Source organism: Catharus ustulatus, chromosome 6 (assembly GCF_009819885.2).
Source record: "Catharus ustulatus isolate bCatUst1 chromosome 6, bCatUst1.pri.v2, whole genome shotgun sequence".
Classification (NCBI taxonomy): Eukaryota; Metazoa; Chordata; class Aves; order Passeriformes; family Turdidae; genus Catharus; species Catharus ustulatus.
In genome coordinates this window covers 38172976-38189538 of record NC_046226.1, presented here as the reverse complement: position 1 = coordinate 38189538, position 16563 = coordinate 38172976, and the positions used below count along the sequence as shown (strand labels likewise).

The following is a 16563-nucleotide window of genomic DNA, read 5'->3' as shown; positions in this document are numbered from 1 at the left end:
TTAACAAGAAAACTGAAATTGCACCACTGCCACTGAACAGCACTTGAAACAACCTGTTGAAAGAACACTCTGGAACCATCCAAAGAAACCTGCATCTCTGTTATATCCCAACATTTAGTTTATCTAACAGTAAAGATCCTCACCGGAACAGAATGCCCTGCTGGTGACTTTGCTCATCTTCACTGAACTGCAGAAAACAAACAAGTAGTACCAGAGATTCCGGGCCCTGATCTATCAGAAACTTGAATTATGGGGAGAAATTCCTTAAAGTGACTTACCCTTTGGACAATACGACCTAAGACCTGTAGAGCCAGGGTCCTCTGTTGTGTAACTTGGCTGCGAGACAGATGAAAGAGCTCTTGCAGAGAATAACCAGCTCTCTAAACGGCAAGGAGAAAATAAAGAAACCATAAAACACCCTCAGCTACAGCTAAAAACAGGTCCCTTAAAATAAGATTTACCTGTTAACAAACAGTGTAACAGAAAATAAATTGTAGGTCAATGTTGCTTGCCACTTTGTGGTAATTGCAGAAGAGATTCTAATCTTAGATGCCACAGGAGAAAATAGAATTTCTTAAGCAAAGGAAGTATGTGCACCTTTTTCCAACACCAGAGAACTTCAATAGCATTAAACAGAAAAAGCATCAACAGTTTTCTGGAAGTAATGCAGTTCATGCATGCAGACACATCTTGTCTTCAGGAGTTTGTTTCTAAAGAAAAATTACTGCACTTTTTAAAGAGATTTTTTGTCACTAAAAAGCGTGATACAAAAGGAATCTACGAAATCGAACACAGGAAATGGAAATGTGTGTACCTTTTCTATTATAATACACCCACCTACCTCTGCCTCTTCTCCATGGTGGTGCAAGCCTAGATGTGTTGGCAAGTCAGCATCTGCAGGAATCAATTCTCCTTTCAAACTGAATCGAGCTTGCATTCCCTACAGCAAAAGGGTGGAGAGAGAAAACTATTATTTCTATTGCTGTCCACTCAATTCATCTCTTAAAATAACACTTTTTACATCACGTGCTGGAAGATGACAGCTCAAAAACCTCCTCAGGCCTCAAATTCTTTAAAAAAAATACTCTTATCTTTCTTTTTTCCTCAGTTTTACACCTGTTTCATCCCAGATTACAATGGCTAGACTCTCACTTCCTACGTCTCTTGAGTGCTACAGACTGTACCATCCCATCCTGTGAAAGAAAACGGGGAATCATTCAACCTGATGAAATCCCACAGACTGAGTAGCCAGAGGACTCATTTTTGAAGCCTTCAAAACTGTTACTGCTAAGAAGCATGATCCAGACACAAACATGAAAAGTATCAGTTTCTGCTTTCAAACCTTTTTGGTTTTCTTCTGCCGAGGTGAGGGCAAATCTTTCATCCATTCTAGTTTCTCAAACTCTACGTTGTCCATGTGAATCCACTCCTTCCTGGGCTTCACAGGCAGATCATCATCTGTGTGTGGGGAGAAAGAAACGTCAGTCTTACCTTCCAAGACAGAGATGAAGGAAATACTATTCCTTCTTTGCCAAGCTAGTCAGCTTAAAGACTGTATCAAATATAAGATTATGTAAAATAAAAAGAAAACAATTTTCATACTGACTGTTGTCTGATGCATAAACATCAAAGGTTTAAAGCTATTTTCATCTTTCATGAGAGCAAGAAGAGGAAGTAAACAGCACTGTAATGAAATTCAGACAAGACTAATTTAGGAGAAGTTGAACAGAAGTCAGGACACAAGTAACGTAAAATTACCAGAACCAGCACAGAAACGATAATATCAGCCCTACTTTTGAGAAAGCAAACTAATATCATCAAGGAAGAGAATGTTAGGCAGGGGGGACATGAAACGGAAAATTATTAATGCAGAGTCCCAGCAAATTATTGGAACCCAGTAAGATTTTAGCCTAGATACACTATAGGCAGCACAATATTTGTGCTTTGGTTGCATTTGTGATGCTGCTTTTCAGTATCCCTCCCTAAAGGCTTGAGGAGATCAGCTTGGGAAGAAAAGATCAAAACAGCTGAAAATTTGCACACCTTTGCAGTGGGGAAACTGGACAGTTGAACAGGAATTTCAAAGGTGTAAGTACTAAAGGAAGAAATTACTAATTTAACTTTATAAAGAGCTTTGACTACAAGAATTTGAGAAATAAGACATTTGTGCCTGACATCACAAGAGTTGCCCTAGGAAAAAGAGACAGATCAGCATGTGGAAGAATCTCACAAGTGAAGAGACCAGAGAGATATAACCAGGAAAGGTAAGGCTACTACTAGGGTACTACCCCAAACCAGAATGAGAAGAGATGAGCTAAGAAGTCTTTGCTAGCTCAAAAGAAAGCACATGTACAGACAGTAACAGGTAGTCTAAGGGCATGGAAAGCATTGGCATCACTCCTGCTGGAGCAGCTCAGAACTCCTCTGCATTGCAGCTATTAATCCTAGTACTCTGCTCTTCTCTTGCAAGGAACGAGTCCCGCTGAGACGCTCTTCTTTCTTCAGATCTTTTCCTGCTGATAACTGGCCTGAAACCTAACCTTTTACTTCCTTCCAATTAGCAAATAAACTTTCAAGAAGGGCACTCAGCCTCTCCAGAATGAAGCTTCACACTGATGATCAATGCAGGATTGAATCAGGCAAGGAACCAAGCACAGGGTTATCTTGCTCAGCCAGAAAGCTGTTCCACAGAATTTCAGCCAAAGGCTCAGTATGCATTTTAATTGAAGCAAAGGAAAAAGCATCTGAAATGTACGAAAGTGGAATGTTCGTGGGTGGTAGATGCAACATGAGAGGAAATAAAACCAGCAGAAAAACAAAATATATCGACATTTGTAATTTAACACAATGTTTTCTCTATTAATCACTAAATTGACAGGGTTGAGCTAATCATTCTGTGAATAAGATTATGCACGTTACTAGCAACCCTTAGTACAATGATCTTGTCAACAAGAGAAGATGGTTATATATTTCAAGCCATCAGCAGACTGTTACTGAGAAATCCCTTTACAGAAGCATAAGTTGGCAGTGTGAATGCAACATTTGCACTGAACTTTTTCAGACTTGTGTTACATTAAAGGCCACCACTCAACCCCTTCACTTTTTGCTTTGCTTCCCATTTTCTCTCAGTGACAGAATTAACTTTTCCATCTGATAAGGTTACAAGTTGCTGGATAAAGGTTTCACCATCTTGTTTTTAATAAACAGTAGCCTTTTAGGTCATTAGAGAGGCAGGTTTGACTTTTGAGCAGTTTTTTTGCTTTGTGTCATCATCAGAAATTCAATGGCTATTCATGATACATTTACTTCTGAGTATAAACAGATGCTAAAATTCCAACAATAAGAGCTAATGTCAAATTAATTTTTACATTTCCTGTTGGTCAAGATGTTGCAGGAATAAACTGAGGTACTGGAAAAGCTTCCCTTACTTTTTTAACTGTGTTTCAGCTCACCCTTTTTTTGTTGTTTCAAATATCTTGGGAAATCTCTTTTTTTCTGTGCTGTCTTCTATAGGAGGCAAAAGATGTCAGCACACAATATTTTAAACACTGAGCTATTCCCAAAAGCATTACTATTATTACCATTACAGGCTGAACAACATGCTTCTATTGCTCCCAGGAGACAAAAAGATCTCACTTGACCTGGTACTACTTGTGCACTCAGTTGTTCTGGGACTAAAAAGAACTAAAAATAGTCCCTTTGATTAAGATGGATTTGTGGAAAAGGAAAACTTGGGGGAAAACTGCAAAAGGACTGTGCAGAGAAGCGTCTTCCTCAAAAAGAAGCTTTACCTCTCCTGCACATGTACACACACATACACACTGACAGATTCATCCCACCCAGTAAGAAAATGGCAAATGCTTGTTATCTCTTGCAAACATCAAGCTGAAATCCCAAAGTGATTCAGAGACTTCTTTAATCAGTCTGCAAGTTACACAAAAACACAAAGGATGCATTAGAAGAGAGGATCAAGAGATGGAGAAAGACATAAATTGACAAGAAATTGTGGGACAAGTATGTTAGGAACAAAAGTGTGGGGAAAATGACAACCGGAGCTTAAAAATCACAACAGAGAAAAAGAAATTGCTAAAGAAAAAATGCACCGAGGAAAGCAACAATAAATGCAGAAGCCTAAAGGGAAAACTCTTCCTCCCTCTGCCATGAGAATGTATGGGGCTGCTCTAGCTACTGGAAATAAAGCAGCTTTCTCCTCATACAGGCATATATTGAGCATCAAAGGGTTCTGTCATAAGAGGCAATAGCTCTGTAGCACTCCACAAAAAGCAGGACATTCTATAGCTTAATATTTCCCCCTCCACCCAAAGCAAATAACTATCAAAAGAAAATAACTATCCTGTGAAAATCACTGGGTGGCTTCTGAGACACAGGACACAGAGTGGGGTCATCAGGAGCAGTGTCATGCTTACACATACATGCTCTATATGAGCAATTTCTCTGGTAAGAGGGACTGTCATCTCTGTGCTATCCAGTGAATAAACTGTTAACCCTTACCTACCCAACACTCTTGTCCTCAACCAGTACCAGTTAAAAGAAATTATTCAGGTACCAGCTGAATCTCACTGCTACACTCTTCTGTTTCCTTGTTCACATGACTTAACAGAAGAGCAATGATGCATAGTTTAATACATATTTTCCCTTCAGAAGCCTTAGAACAAATTTCAAAAGGCAAGGGCTCTCAAGGAACAGGTCGCTTCCATTAGAGCACCACCTTTCCAATCTGTGGACCCCATCTAGAGATGTACTTTTTCGAACCCAAAATACATCTTTTTTAAATATTCTGATAAAATTCAGATTTGGATCACTACAAAGCAGCACAACAATCCAATGTAGATTGATGCAAACACCGCACAAATCTGACATTTCTGTTCAGAAAATTAACAATATGCACTTTGTTTCTTACCCATGATTTCTACCTTCATATTTTCTTCCTTCCTTACAGGTTCTTCCAGACCTGACTCCTGCATGGAAAGAGATGATCTTACACCATGCTGAGCCACAGGCAGAGATTCCACAAACTCCTCCGGTCTGTTTGGTTCCATTTTTAATTCCTTTTTCTGGCCTTCATTGTTACCACGTTGTGATTTCAAGAAAGCAACTAAACTGGGATCTGCAAGTATTGACAAAGAGACAGACAGAGATGTGACAGAAAGTCTCAAAATACTTCATATGCCTATAGTTCCTGCTATTTATGTTTCAGTCTTTTCTACATGTCCTCTTTCTCTTACCAGCTGTCACTTCTCTTCAAACTGAGGCATGCCACTGCTTTATGACCTCTTAGGCACATAAGGTAGGTGTAAGTGACTGGTGAGGAGACACCAGAGAAAGAACTGACAAATGCCTTTCAGGGTAAAGCAACCACAAACATTCAATTTTCCCAGCTTATGAACGAATAAAGATAATTGCTTCTTTCCCCCTCACTGCCACTCGAATGGGACATCTAAACAAGACTATTTACTGTGGAGAGAATTCTGCTCTGCGTTCCTGCCTGTGGAACACTCAGTGGCATCAATCTGAACACTAGAGGAATACACAGGACACACACCACAAAAAGAATTACCTGAACTTTATTGAATTTCAGTGGAACTGCAAGTCATAGCTCAGATATTATGTTACAAGGCGACCTTTGTTAGTTCTGAACTGACTCCCCATTCCAATTATGGTCTGACAACATCCAGAAAAAAGACACAACTATTCTCTTCATGCTTTGAAGAGAAACATTTGGGAGGTAGATGTGTATTGAAGAACAGTTTATGTTCATATGGCTCTAAGATCATCATTTTACTTTCAGAATTGCTCGAGATATCCCACATCATTTTGGATGGAGTGCACTGTCTCTGAACACTCTTCTCTAGACAATGGTGTTGGGATCTTATGCCAGAGGTGAACAGTGAGAGATTGTGCATTGTGCCTCAACAAGGTACAGAAATACTCCAACAAGCAGTGTCACAGACACATAAAGTAGAAGATAACACCTACAGTGGTTATTTATTCTTTGGAGGACAAAGGACAAGCAATTGAGAAATGCTCTGTTCCTGAGATAGGTCATCTCAAAAATGACTCCCACGTCTCTGAAACATCTCTCCCATTCTCATGACTGCTGCATGTTCTCCTCAATGATGCAGTTTAAACTGTCCTTGGTGAAGGACAGGCACTCAGCTCAGTCTGAGTGAAGCAATCCTACTTTTTCTGAATGCAAGCAGAGCTCTCACTTTCTTACACTTCACTGTACACAGCAAGGAAAGACTGTAATCATTACTTCATCATTCCACACAGTGACAAAAAAGTTACTGATGTCAATCTGTGCATAGTATTTCAGAAACCAAGCCTACTTCTGTCCAGAGTCTCCATGAACAAAATCAGCACAGTACCAACTGCCCAGCACAGAACTGTGTACCCATTCTCATATTTCACACCACAGAGTATCATCTGCTTCATAACTAAGAAGTTAATTCAGGGACTGGACAGCATTTAACACACACAAATCATTCACACTCGCAAGTATGGAGAAAAAGCCTACTTAATTCACAGCTCTGTGCATGTCCAGTTCCTAAATCCATCTGTAAGTCAGCAACTTAGTTTAGGAGTTGCTTCATCATGTAATTCTCTACCCACAGATATTCTCAGAATTCCAAGATTACTCCCAATTTCTTTAAAGACTCAAAAGACTAAAATATCTACAATTGTAATCTACAACATATATAAATAAGATACATTGCTTCAGCAAATATTGTTCGAAAATACTTAAAATACATGCCATAAGTATTCACTTCTCTAATATCCCAAACAATGGAGTGGTGGGGACAAGGAGCAAAGATCACAAATCACTTACAAGAAGCATACAAGAAGTACATAATCAGGGTAACTTTCATATACGTGTTATTGTTATATGCGGTAAAGCCAAATAAAATACCCAGGTCTCTGAATGAAGGATGTACCTAAATAATCTGGTTGCAGTTATTTTGTGTAGTTCCTTTGCCACCTTTCCAGTTTTACATGTTGCTTGCAATGAAGTTAAGATAATTAATATGATCTTTAAGCTGAACCCACAAGAGATTTATACATCTAAAATAGTGCTCACATCTAAATTTGATGCTAGAGGACCTGAAATCATGAGAATTTAAAAAATTCTTGTCTGCCACCTACATCTGTACATCTGCTCTTCCTGAGCATACAAATTCATTAAACCAATGCCAACAAGTGTTGCAGTGCCCCAGATCACAGAAGTCTTATCAAATATACCACATTCAGTGTTCTCCTCTACCTTGTCATTAGCTACCAGGGACAGGCATTTCCAGACCACAGTGTAGACAGGGCTCCAAACCAGAGACCAGACCCCTGCCAAAATATGCCTGTACCCAACAGCCTGATCATTAAAACACCTTTTCAAAAAGTCAAGGTTAACTGCAAGTTTTTCTGCTTTACAAGTATAGGTTTGAACTGAAATCTCCCACATGCCCATATGTTCTCCCTATCCAGGTACTGACAGTTCTGGCCCAAGACCAAGGGTTCTCTCTCATCTCAGCACTGCTATGACACTGCTTTCTTATCAGCTTCAGAGAATTACATTTTAGGACCTTTATGTGCAACCATGTATTTGGAGTGCAAGGCAATAAAGTGCACGAATCATCCTAACCCACAGCAGAGGGGTGACGAGAAAGACTTAAGCCAAACCAACCCTCACTGAAAAAGAAACACTTGAATTTTTTTCACACTTAGTTCTTACTCATAAGCTACTGACATGACATAGAAGCAAGATTATCCACATACGGAATGAGCAGGAATTCCAAGTTCCCATCATTGACCCATGAATCGGCTAAGACTTAAGGACATCTACACATTCAATAAATTGCCTCAACTCTAGAGCTGACCCTGGGAAGCACATACCCAGCTGAGCCAGAAGCCTCGCCTGCTCCTGCAGGATCTCTTCCTCAGACATGGACTGCAGCTTCTCCAAGTTCTCTCTGTGAATAGCTTGAGCTTCCTCCTCACTCTTTTGACTTCCAAGACCCTCTCCCGTTATGAGACAAGGACGCTGAGAGGTTAAAAAGTCACCATCTTTGTCTATAAGAAGCAGCACAGAAAGCAGTTAGTGATCTGTGTCTACAGCATCATGAATAAATCTCAATTCTGTCACTAACAGAAGTGCATAATTTCTCTTTTTGTTTTTTTTTTTACCTTGGTAGTGAAGTTAGAATAGGAGTAAAAAGAAGTACACTTTAGTTTCCAACAAAACTAAAACATTTGTGCTTTCATCCCATGTCACAATAAACATGCTGACATCATTTCCAGCTTGTTTCTTTGGGAGCTTGAGGAGGGATGGCAGGGGAAAGGAATTACATTTCTTTAATGCAAAGCAACAGCACAAAAAGGTAAACTGGAGCATAATTCACAAGTGATGCATCAGATGCATTCACTTCCAAGCTAGTGAATACTAGATTCTTTCTCTGCCCAAGAATGCCTGAACCCATATTCATATGTCAGCTGAACTATGATCTAGTAAATATCTGCTGAGTAAGACAGAAAATTAGATTTAGTAAACCAGCTTCCAGAGTGATACAAGATCAATTCTCAACACAGGCATGTTTGCTTCTAACAACGTCTTGTATTTACCTTCAAGGGTTAAACACATTAGAAATTACAAGGGCCATTCTTCCTACTCTGAACAAAATGGAGCCCCCTTTATCACCTGATGTAAATTCATTTTAAATGTTCATTCAATTTCACCATAGCACCAGGTAACATGCTCCTTTGGTCAGTGTGAGACCCACCACCTCCCACTATACAAGGACCCGACCTTGCAACTTTACTGCTTATGTTTTATTCATATCCTCCATATATTGACTTGGACCATCCCTACACCCCTAAACCAGCCAGCCCTGAAAGTATCAAATCCCTGTCCAAACAGCAGCAATGACTCTCAGCATAACACCAGGAAGATGTGATGCCATTTCCACAGCTGTTTTGCATATCCAGTAGAAAGAGATAAGATGGGGGACCTGGCAAAAGTTTCAGTAAGCTTCCCACAACCAGCAATTAAACTAAGGATTACAACGGACAAACACATTGTTACTACGAGGAATTAAGCTCCCCCTCTTCTCTTGCTTATAGTGATCCTGCCACAACAATCTGGTAGAAGAGGCCAAGCCATTTTGTAATCTCTCTGTCATGCTATGACATTTTAGAAGCATTCATATTCAAGAGGATGACAGCTATAAGGCCGCTCTATTTCCCTGTTGGCTTTTTCAGACACAATTATATACATGTCCAGTTGTAACAGGACACACAGTGAGCATAGTATAGTGACCTGGATGGTGGATTTGTGCACACACAGCACAGCAGTCCTGACAGTCCTCTTACCAATTCTCTGACAGGGGGCAGGGCTGACATAAACCTTAGCCAAATGGTGATAATCTTCAAATGACATCTGACCTCTATTTCAATGTAAAAAAGAGGGTGTCAGGGTAAAACCCAGACACAGAGTGGTCCCAAGTAAAATGGACCAGACAACATAAATTTAAAAAATCATGGAGATGCTGGTAACAGCTGAACTGGCTTCATATTTCCTTGTCACGTTGCTGTCAGACAGCAAGTAACTGCTGGAGGTGGCACTGACTCATCAGCACTGCCTCACAGCATTCCTTACAGAGCAAAGCCAGCGTCTCATGGCAGCAGATCTGGTGACGGAAAACTGAGCTTTCAAACATTTCAGTAGGAGTGAGAACCCACATCACAGTGGTCTCAAGCACTCTCAACACAGAACCTCCATCTTCCTAAAATTGTGGAAATCGGTGATGAAACAAGAAAAGCTTTACCTGTAACAAACAGAAAGGAAAAGGAGGACAAGAACCTTGAAAAATAAATCTACTTCCCTGTGTGAAACAAAAATGAAACCAGTGAGAAAGCTAACACAATTTTTAGAATGCATCTCAGAATTTTCTCCTTAGAACTTTTAGTTTGCATCTCAGACCATTTCGAATCATTGCCCCAACACAAACCTTGAGATTTCTAAACTGAGGACAAACTAATTTAAAATACAGTGCGCGGATGTTATGGTTACTGAGGCTATGTAAATACGGTCAGTTGGATAAGCAGAACATTCTGCACTTACCACCCCTGCTGCTGGGGAGAGGTGCCTCCCCCGTGGACCCCACAGGATCCAAGGCATCCGGAGCAGCTGATCTTACTTGCACACACTCAGCAGCAGAGGGAGCCGCTGCTGCCTTTTCAGCAGCTCTTTTCGCTGCCATCTTCTGTGCAAAGATGCTTTTTCTTCCAGATCCCAGCTGCACCTGCAAACGGGAAAGCCATGCGTCCACTTTTCACTCCAGAGTCTCCCTGCACATCCACCACTAACAAATGCATGGATCTGATCCTAAAGACACTCTCAGATCAGACTTTGGGATATGCTACAGGGAGGCTGCTGGCAGTCACCTGCCCTTTTCTGTGCATGCGTGACTCTTTTAACACACAATTTACTGCTATGACAGAGAGACAAAGACATGGATGTTTTTGGCACCTAGAGAAGGAAGATGATTAACTATATTCAAGCAAGGAAAATACACCTAAAATGTCACCAAACACAATAGTTCCAGTTTTCTTGCTGTTTGGAAGCTCTGCATAGCTGAATACCTTGGATTTCTGAGTATAAATGGGGCTTTCCTTCACTGTGCTCACCACATGCTTGGAACAGGCTTCTTAAAAGGTGATTAGTAAGCAGCAGGGTGAAGAGATTTACACAGTAAGAAGCGGGCAAGTAGTGCTAAAATAATCCTGGCTAAATTACTGTGTTGCTTGCCTAGGGCAATGGAAAGGCATGGCTCTGAACAGCCTTGCACAGGGGATGCACAGGAAATCCAAGGGAGACTAAGCAAAAAATCTCTTGCATGTCCCCAGTCCAGAGAGGAAGCTTAAAAGGTAGTCTGAACATTTGGTAGCTGCTCTGTGCACTTCTGCATCAGATAAACAAAACTGGTAGTTTAAAAAGTATTACTCTTGCCTTTCAAAAAAGTGTCCTTCAAAATAAGCTCCCTCCTCAAAGCAACCACAGCTGTCAATCACATATCAATTTCCAGCATCTGACTCCCACTCAGCTAGCAGTCCTTGCTACTACAGCAACGACTGATAACAGCAACCACAGCTTCCAGTTTTACAGCTTCAGGAAAAAATTAAATCAAAATAAAAAAAGCTGCAAAAGATAACCGGAGCAACCATACTCAAATGTTATGCCAAGAGAAATCAGGTGCAACTTCAGTAAGAAGCTTGTCAGTGAAGGTAGCATAAAACATCTGCTCCTAATCTTACCTCACTTTTTATCTCAGAGCGGTGAAATGCCCTTGGAAATGGGTCTCCTGTGGGCACTGGCATGGTCACTGCTACTGCACTTGTGTCTCGTTCCTGAAGAAAAAATTCAAACCTTGTAAAACCGTTGCAACAGCCAGACATGTTTGTATCATTTAACTGAGAGCAGGCTCAAAATCTGTCAGCGCTGCAGCTCACATCATCATCAGGCTCAGAATACCTTGTGTTTATTTAGAGACAAAGTGAGGCTATTTTCCAAAAGACTGGGCTGCCAAACTCCACATATCACTCAAAGAATCAGATAAAGGAAAACTTAGGCTAGTGAAAAGCAAGGAGAACATCCCCAGCAGAGTCCAGAAACTCACCCAAATCCACACTGCATCCAATCAGTGTGATCTGCCAGCAGTCAGGGCTGGAAGGCCGATCTGAATCTATATTTAACTGAGAGCAAAAATACACCCAAAGAGCTTTTTACTTTCAAGGTGCTCCAGGACACTGGTCTACAGTGCTGCTTCACTACACTGTAAAAATAAAAAGCAGTCACAGAGCCCTTCATCCCTGCTCAGTTCACAGCATTCAAATAAACAAACACTAGATCATCACACAAAAAACAGACTTACAATAATTTTGCTGAAGACTGCTGTAATGTGTCGATCATGACTTTCCAATCTTTCCTCTGGATCTTCATCCTCAAAGTGGACACTAGCACTTTTGATCTTGGACTTCTTTGGAGGAGCTGGAGTAAGAGCTGGGAGAGTATCAGGGAAACCTGAGCAGGGGAAGCAATAAGAAGAAAAAAAAAGCAGTCAAGTTATTGCTGTATAACCACTGTGCAATAGGTACCAGACCAAGGCCTCCTAACAGCACCTTTTATTAAGATAAGGAATCAATAAGACAATTAAGAGTCCTCCATCTCTAACCTGAAGTGTGTAGTGGAGAGAAACATGCTTGAAGATTCTATTTATGCATTGGCACAAGGTCTTTCCAAAGAGCTCCATAAGCAGGAAAGGGTACTGACTGCAACTACTAAGGGAAGAAGTAAAGTTGTACAGAAACAAGTATAGTCCTTGCAGGTTGTGTTGAGGCGTAAAAAAGCACATTTCTGCTGCAAACTGTCAAATGTAAGGGATTTGCATGATCACGAACAAACTCCTTTCCATCAGCTTTAAAAGAACATATTTCCTCTACCTGGAACAAAGTACTGGAAGATTTATAGTGCTGCTTTTAAAAATGCACCTTGTGCTTCTGAGATCAAGCACATGACAAAAGTGTTACAGCTACTATTGATGGAGAAAACAAAAGCAAGCCAGATCTGCTGGCTGAAAACTGGAGCTGCTAGGAGAGGTAAATCTCAAAGACACTGGTTCTGCATAGCTGGCAAAATAAGCAGCGAGTGTCCAAACAGCACAAATTACACAAAACACCTCTTGCTGGCAAGGTACCACAGACAATTGATAAATGCGGACTAAGGGACCAAAGGTGGTTCTACTGGATGCTAGTAACATTGGACAAGCCAATTTCCAAAGCTAAGGCATAAATAATACTTCAAGGAGGGCACAAATGCAACAGAAAAGCAACACTGGGTTGAGAGACAGAGAATCTTAAAAATTCAAAGAAACAAATGAATTTACCATCCAACATGACTACATCTTTGCTGTCCTGTAGAGAGGGTGTCTCAGCATCTGTGCTCCCCTCCTTCCCTTTCCTCTTGTCTGCTTTCTTCACAATCTTCACTGCAGGTGAAGCTCCGGCTGCCAGGAACTGGTTCTGAAAATGCAGCAGGTCTGCCTCGGACTCCCCAGGCTTTGGTCTCGACAACATCCTGCCTTCTTGCTCTTGCAGCCCAGCCACACGTGCTTTTCACATAGGACTTGAACACATGGAAAACTGGAAACAGAACTGGATTTCCTAGAGATAGGATAGGGACAGCATGGGAAAACTACTCATTTTTGTCCCACTCTTATGTTTCTGTACATACTACAGATCCCCTGCTCCAGAATCACCCAAACACTTAAATGGGAATCCCACATGAACGGAACACTGTTCTTCAATGCTGAACAAAATTCAACAAGTCTGCACAAGGTCTGTCAACCAGCTAGGAGCAGAATGACATCCAGCCAGCAAAAAGCCAGACAGAAAGCACATCACTGTCAGAATGCCAACAACATAGCCTGGGATCTGCAAAGTCAGAGTAACATCTTGTCCAAGACAACAGATTTGACCTGCTCAGTTATTAGTGCCAACCATGAATCTCTAAGGCACAGTTTGACAAAAACCTCCCCCTCCTGCACATCATTTTCTCCAGATCCCAGCATTAACATCCCTGGCAGGATACAGAAGACTGTCCACACAGATTTGGACAATGCACGTCCTGACTCTGTTTGCTCTCCTTCTCACACAGATGTCCCAAGTGAAAAATGTCTTTCTTCCTGATGGGGACCTCCTGCTTTAGTTCTCTTTCACTGGCCCCTTATTGGCAGAAGCCATGCTATTTCCAAGCATCTTCATTTGCTCTCCATGCCAGATTGGGGCTGAAACACAAGGGTGGGATTTACACAAACGTCTACCTCTGTGCACATGACAACTCATGATGCCAGAAGGCACCTACTCCACCTCCCATCTACCAGGTGGGAAAATACTGGTGATTTGGCTCCCCATCTCTGATTCCCAGAGCCTGGGACCAGCAATCCATTTCTTACAGTAAACTGTTTCCAAATACATTTCATTGTACTCCTAGCATAAGCACACACCTACTTGCTATTTATGGAGCTTGCTGCCACAACAGGGCTCCCACAGCCAGACTTCACTTGCTCAGACCCTCTTTGATATCCATAAGGAGTGCAACATGCATCCCAAACCAAGTCTTCCCTGCCCTGTCATCACAGGCTTCAAAGCCCAAAAGAGGAGGATGCCTGCTTTAACAGGCACAAAACACACTGTTGGAAGCAAAGGCTGCTGCTTAGCTCTCTGCAAGAAGCCTCCTCCACACAGAACTCTACATTAACTTGTCCAAGTCTCTCCCTACCAAAACACGTAATCAAGAAGTACAGCACATCTTCAAACTGCCCTTGTTTCTCTGGGAAACTGTCAGCACAAGAGGACAACTAAGCAGCCATTGTTAATCAGCTTGGATCTTCTTCCAGGAACCCTTTCCTCAAAGCCTTTGCTTCAGTACACCTGGGACCTGCAGACAGAATGAATGTACGGAAAACACTTTGCTTTCCTCTCAGGGCACCTTCTCCTGCCTCCCCTGGAAGCCATTGTAGCACATTAGCAACACCCCCTTCGCCGTCAGGAGTCGTCATTCCTGCCCACCAGAGCTCAGACAAAACAAGCAGGATAACTTTTTACCCATTCTCAAGTCTACAACTGCATTATTTTGATAAAGTTATCAGATTTGGGCAAAAGAGGAATACAAGATCCTGCTGTCACAATTAGTGCCTCAAATTAACCTCTTTCTTTTGTTGGTTGTGGTAAGAATTTAAAAGGAGAAGCAGAGAGTCCAATCTCCGTCTCTTCCGGGCAGCCCAGCAGCCAGTGGAAAAGTACAATTTCCCCACTTGAGATCAAATGCAACGAAAGCCTCACTCTCAGGATCATTGGCTACTTTGCAAAATCGTGATGTGCATTCTCTGCTCTGTCACAAAAATGCTTTCTGCACTCCATGCTGTAATGGCCAACAGTCTTCTTGACACTTTTACTTGATACACAGGAGGCAGACATTGAAAAGACACTCCTCCCAGATGAAAAAGCCACAAGAGTCAACAGTTGCAAGAAATGTTCCTCAAAGAGGCTCCACATCTCATGCTGATCACTAAAGACTCAGTGACTGTGATTCTGCCTATCGAACACACACCACGTGCATGCACACAGCACTTTGACAACAGAAACGCTGCTGTCCCAGCTTGTCTCTGCAATAAATAGGAACCAGAAGAGCGCAAAATAAAATGCAAAACAAGAAGCTGCTATTAACACACTGAAGAGCTGATGCGTCCCAGCGTTCCCACCGAGTTCACAGTCCTCATGGAGGACTTTCACAAACTACTCTGAATCAAGTCTTAAACAGGCGACGGAGACTCGGCCTGGCAAGGCCCCTCTGATGGGGGGAGCGAGGGAGGCACAGAGCGGCACAGATCCGGCAGCATCTCCCTGCACGACGGGCATGGCCTCTGCACTGGGGGCCGCGCGGCGCCCGTAGCTGCGTTCTCTTTACACCAGAGCAAAGGTGAAGTGCTGGGTCCCTGCCGGCTGCACCGAGCAAGGCCAGACCGGGCCAGCCCCGCCGCCGCCCCGGGGTTCCCGCGGGCAGGAGAGGCCCCGCTGCCGCCACAGCTCGGCCGCCACTCACCTGCGCCGCTCCGCCGCTCCCGCCGGCGCTTCCGCCCTCCCCGGCGGCGCTTCCGCCCGGCCGCTGCCACTTCCGCCCGGCCCGGGGCCCCCGGAGCCACGGCCCCGCCTGTTCCGTGCGCTTGTGCGGCCCGGGGCAGCTTCCCCGGGCGGTCTGCCTGGGTCCCAACACCGGCTGTGCATCCCGCAGCCAGGGCTGCACACAGAAATGCATTTCTGTCAGCGCGGGAGCTGTGCCTTGGCATTACCGGAGGCGTGGCCGTGCCCGAGACCGGAGGTGTTTGGGGACAGCAGATGCATAAAGCGCTGTGAACGTGGCTGTAATTTATTATTTATGACTGATTGCTTGTTTGTAATACGTGCCAAGCTTTATTAGAAACTATGGGAGAGCTCTCGGAATTTCACGAGCTCTGATTTTAATGTTGGCTATTGATTTTAGTGCTTGGTCATCTTTCAGCCTTTTTACAGAACGAGTCAGTTCGGAAGAGACCACAGTTGTGGTCCAACCTCCCTGATCTAACAGGGTCATCCTAGAGCACCGGGCACAAGACTGCATCCAGGTTCTTGAATATCTCCAGTGAGGGTGACTCGACAACCTCTCTGGACAGCCTGTTTCAGTGCTCGGTCACAGGTACAGTAAAGAAGTTCTCCTTCATGCGCAGGTAGAACTTCCTGTGCATCAGTTTCTGCCCCTTTTTTATTCGTCCTATTTCGTGGCACCATCAGGAAGAGCCTGGCTCCATCCTCTCACACCCTCCCTTGAGATACCAACAGACACTGGTGACCTGAATAAAGATGACAGACCTGGGAAAAGAATTCTCTGAGCATGAGAACAGGCACAGATTCTCACTGGGGCTTGGACTGGACGAGGTGGGCTCACTGTTTGGGAAGGACCCA

At 42.8% G+C, this 16563-nt stretch overlaps 1 protein-coding gene across 1 annotated transcript in view; it reads right to left on the bottom strand.

Annotated features, from left to right (window-relative positions):
• The window catches only part of RPAP1 (RNA polymerase II associated protein 1), a 39071-nt gene extending 23350 nt beyond the window's left edge, over positions 1–15721 (bottom strand). The window contains exons 1-10 of the mRNA XM_033062605.1: positions 15668–15721; positions 12951–13227; positions 11940–12088; positions 11323–11415; positions 10130–10310; positions 7906–8082; positions 4922–5128; positions 1343–1458; positions 842–940; positions 279–380 (exon numbers count right to left, since the gene is read on the bottom strand). Coding sequence (XP_032918496.1) covers positions 279–380; positions 842–940; positions 1343–1458; positions 4922–5128; positions 7906–8082; positions 10130–10310; positions 11323–11415; positions 11940–12088; positions 12951–13140 — 1314 coding nt within the window. The 5' untranslated portion in view covers positions 13141–13227; positions 15668–15721. The remainder of the gene's footprint in view (positions 1–278; positions 381–841; positions 941–1342; positions 1459–4921; positions 5129–7905; positions 8083–10129; positions 10311–11322; positions 11416–11939; positions 12089–12950; positions 13228–15667) is intronic.
• Between the last annotated feature and the right edge of the window lie 842 nt (positions 15722–16563).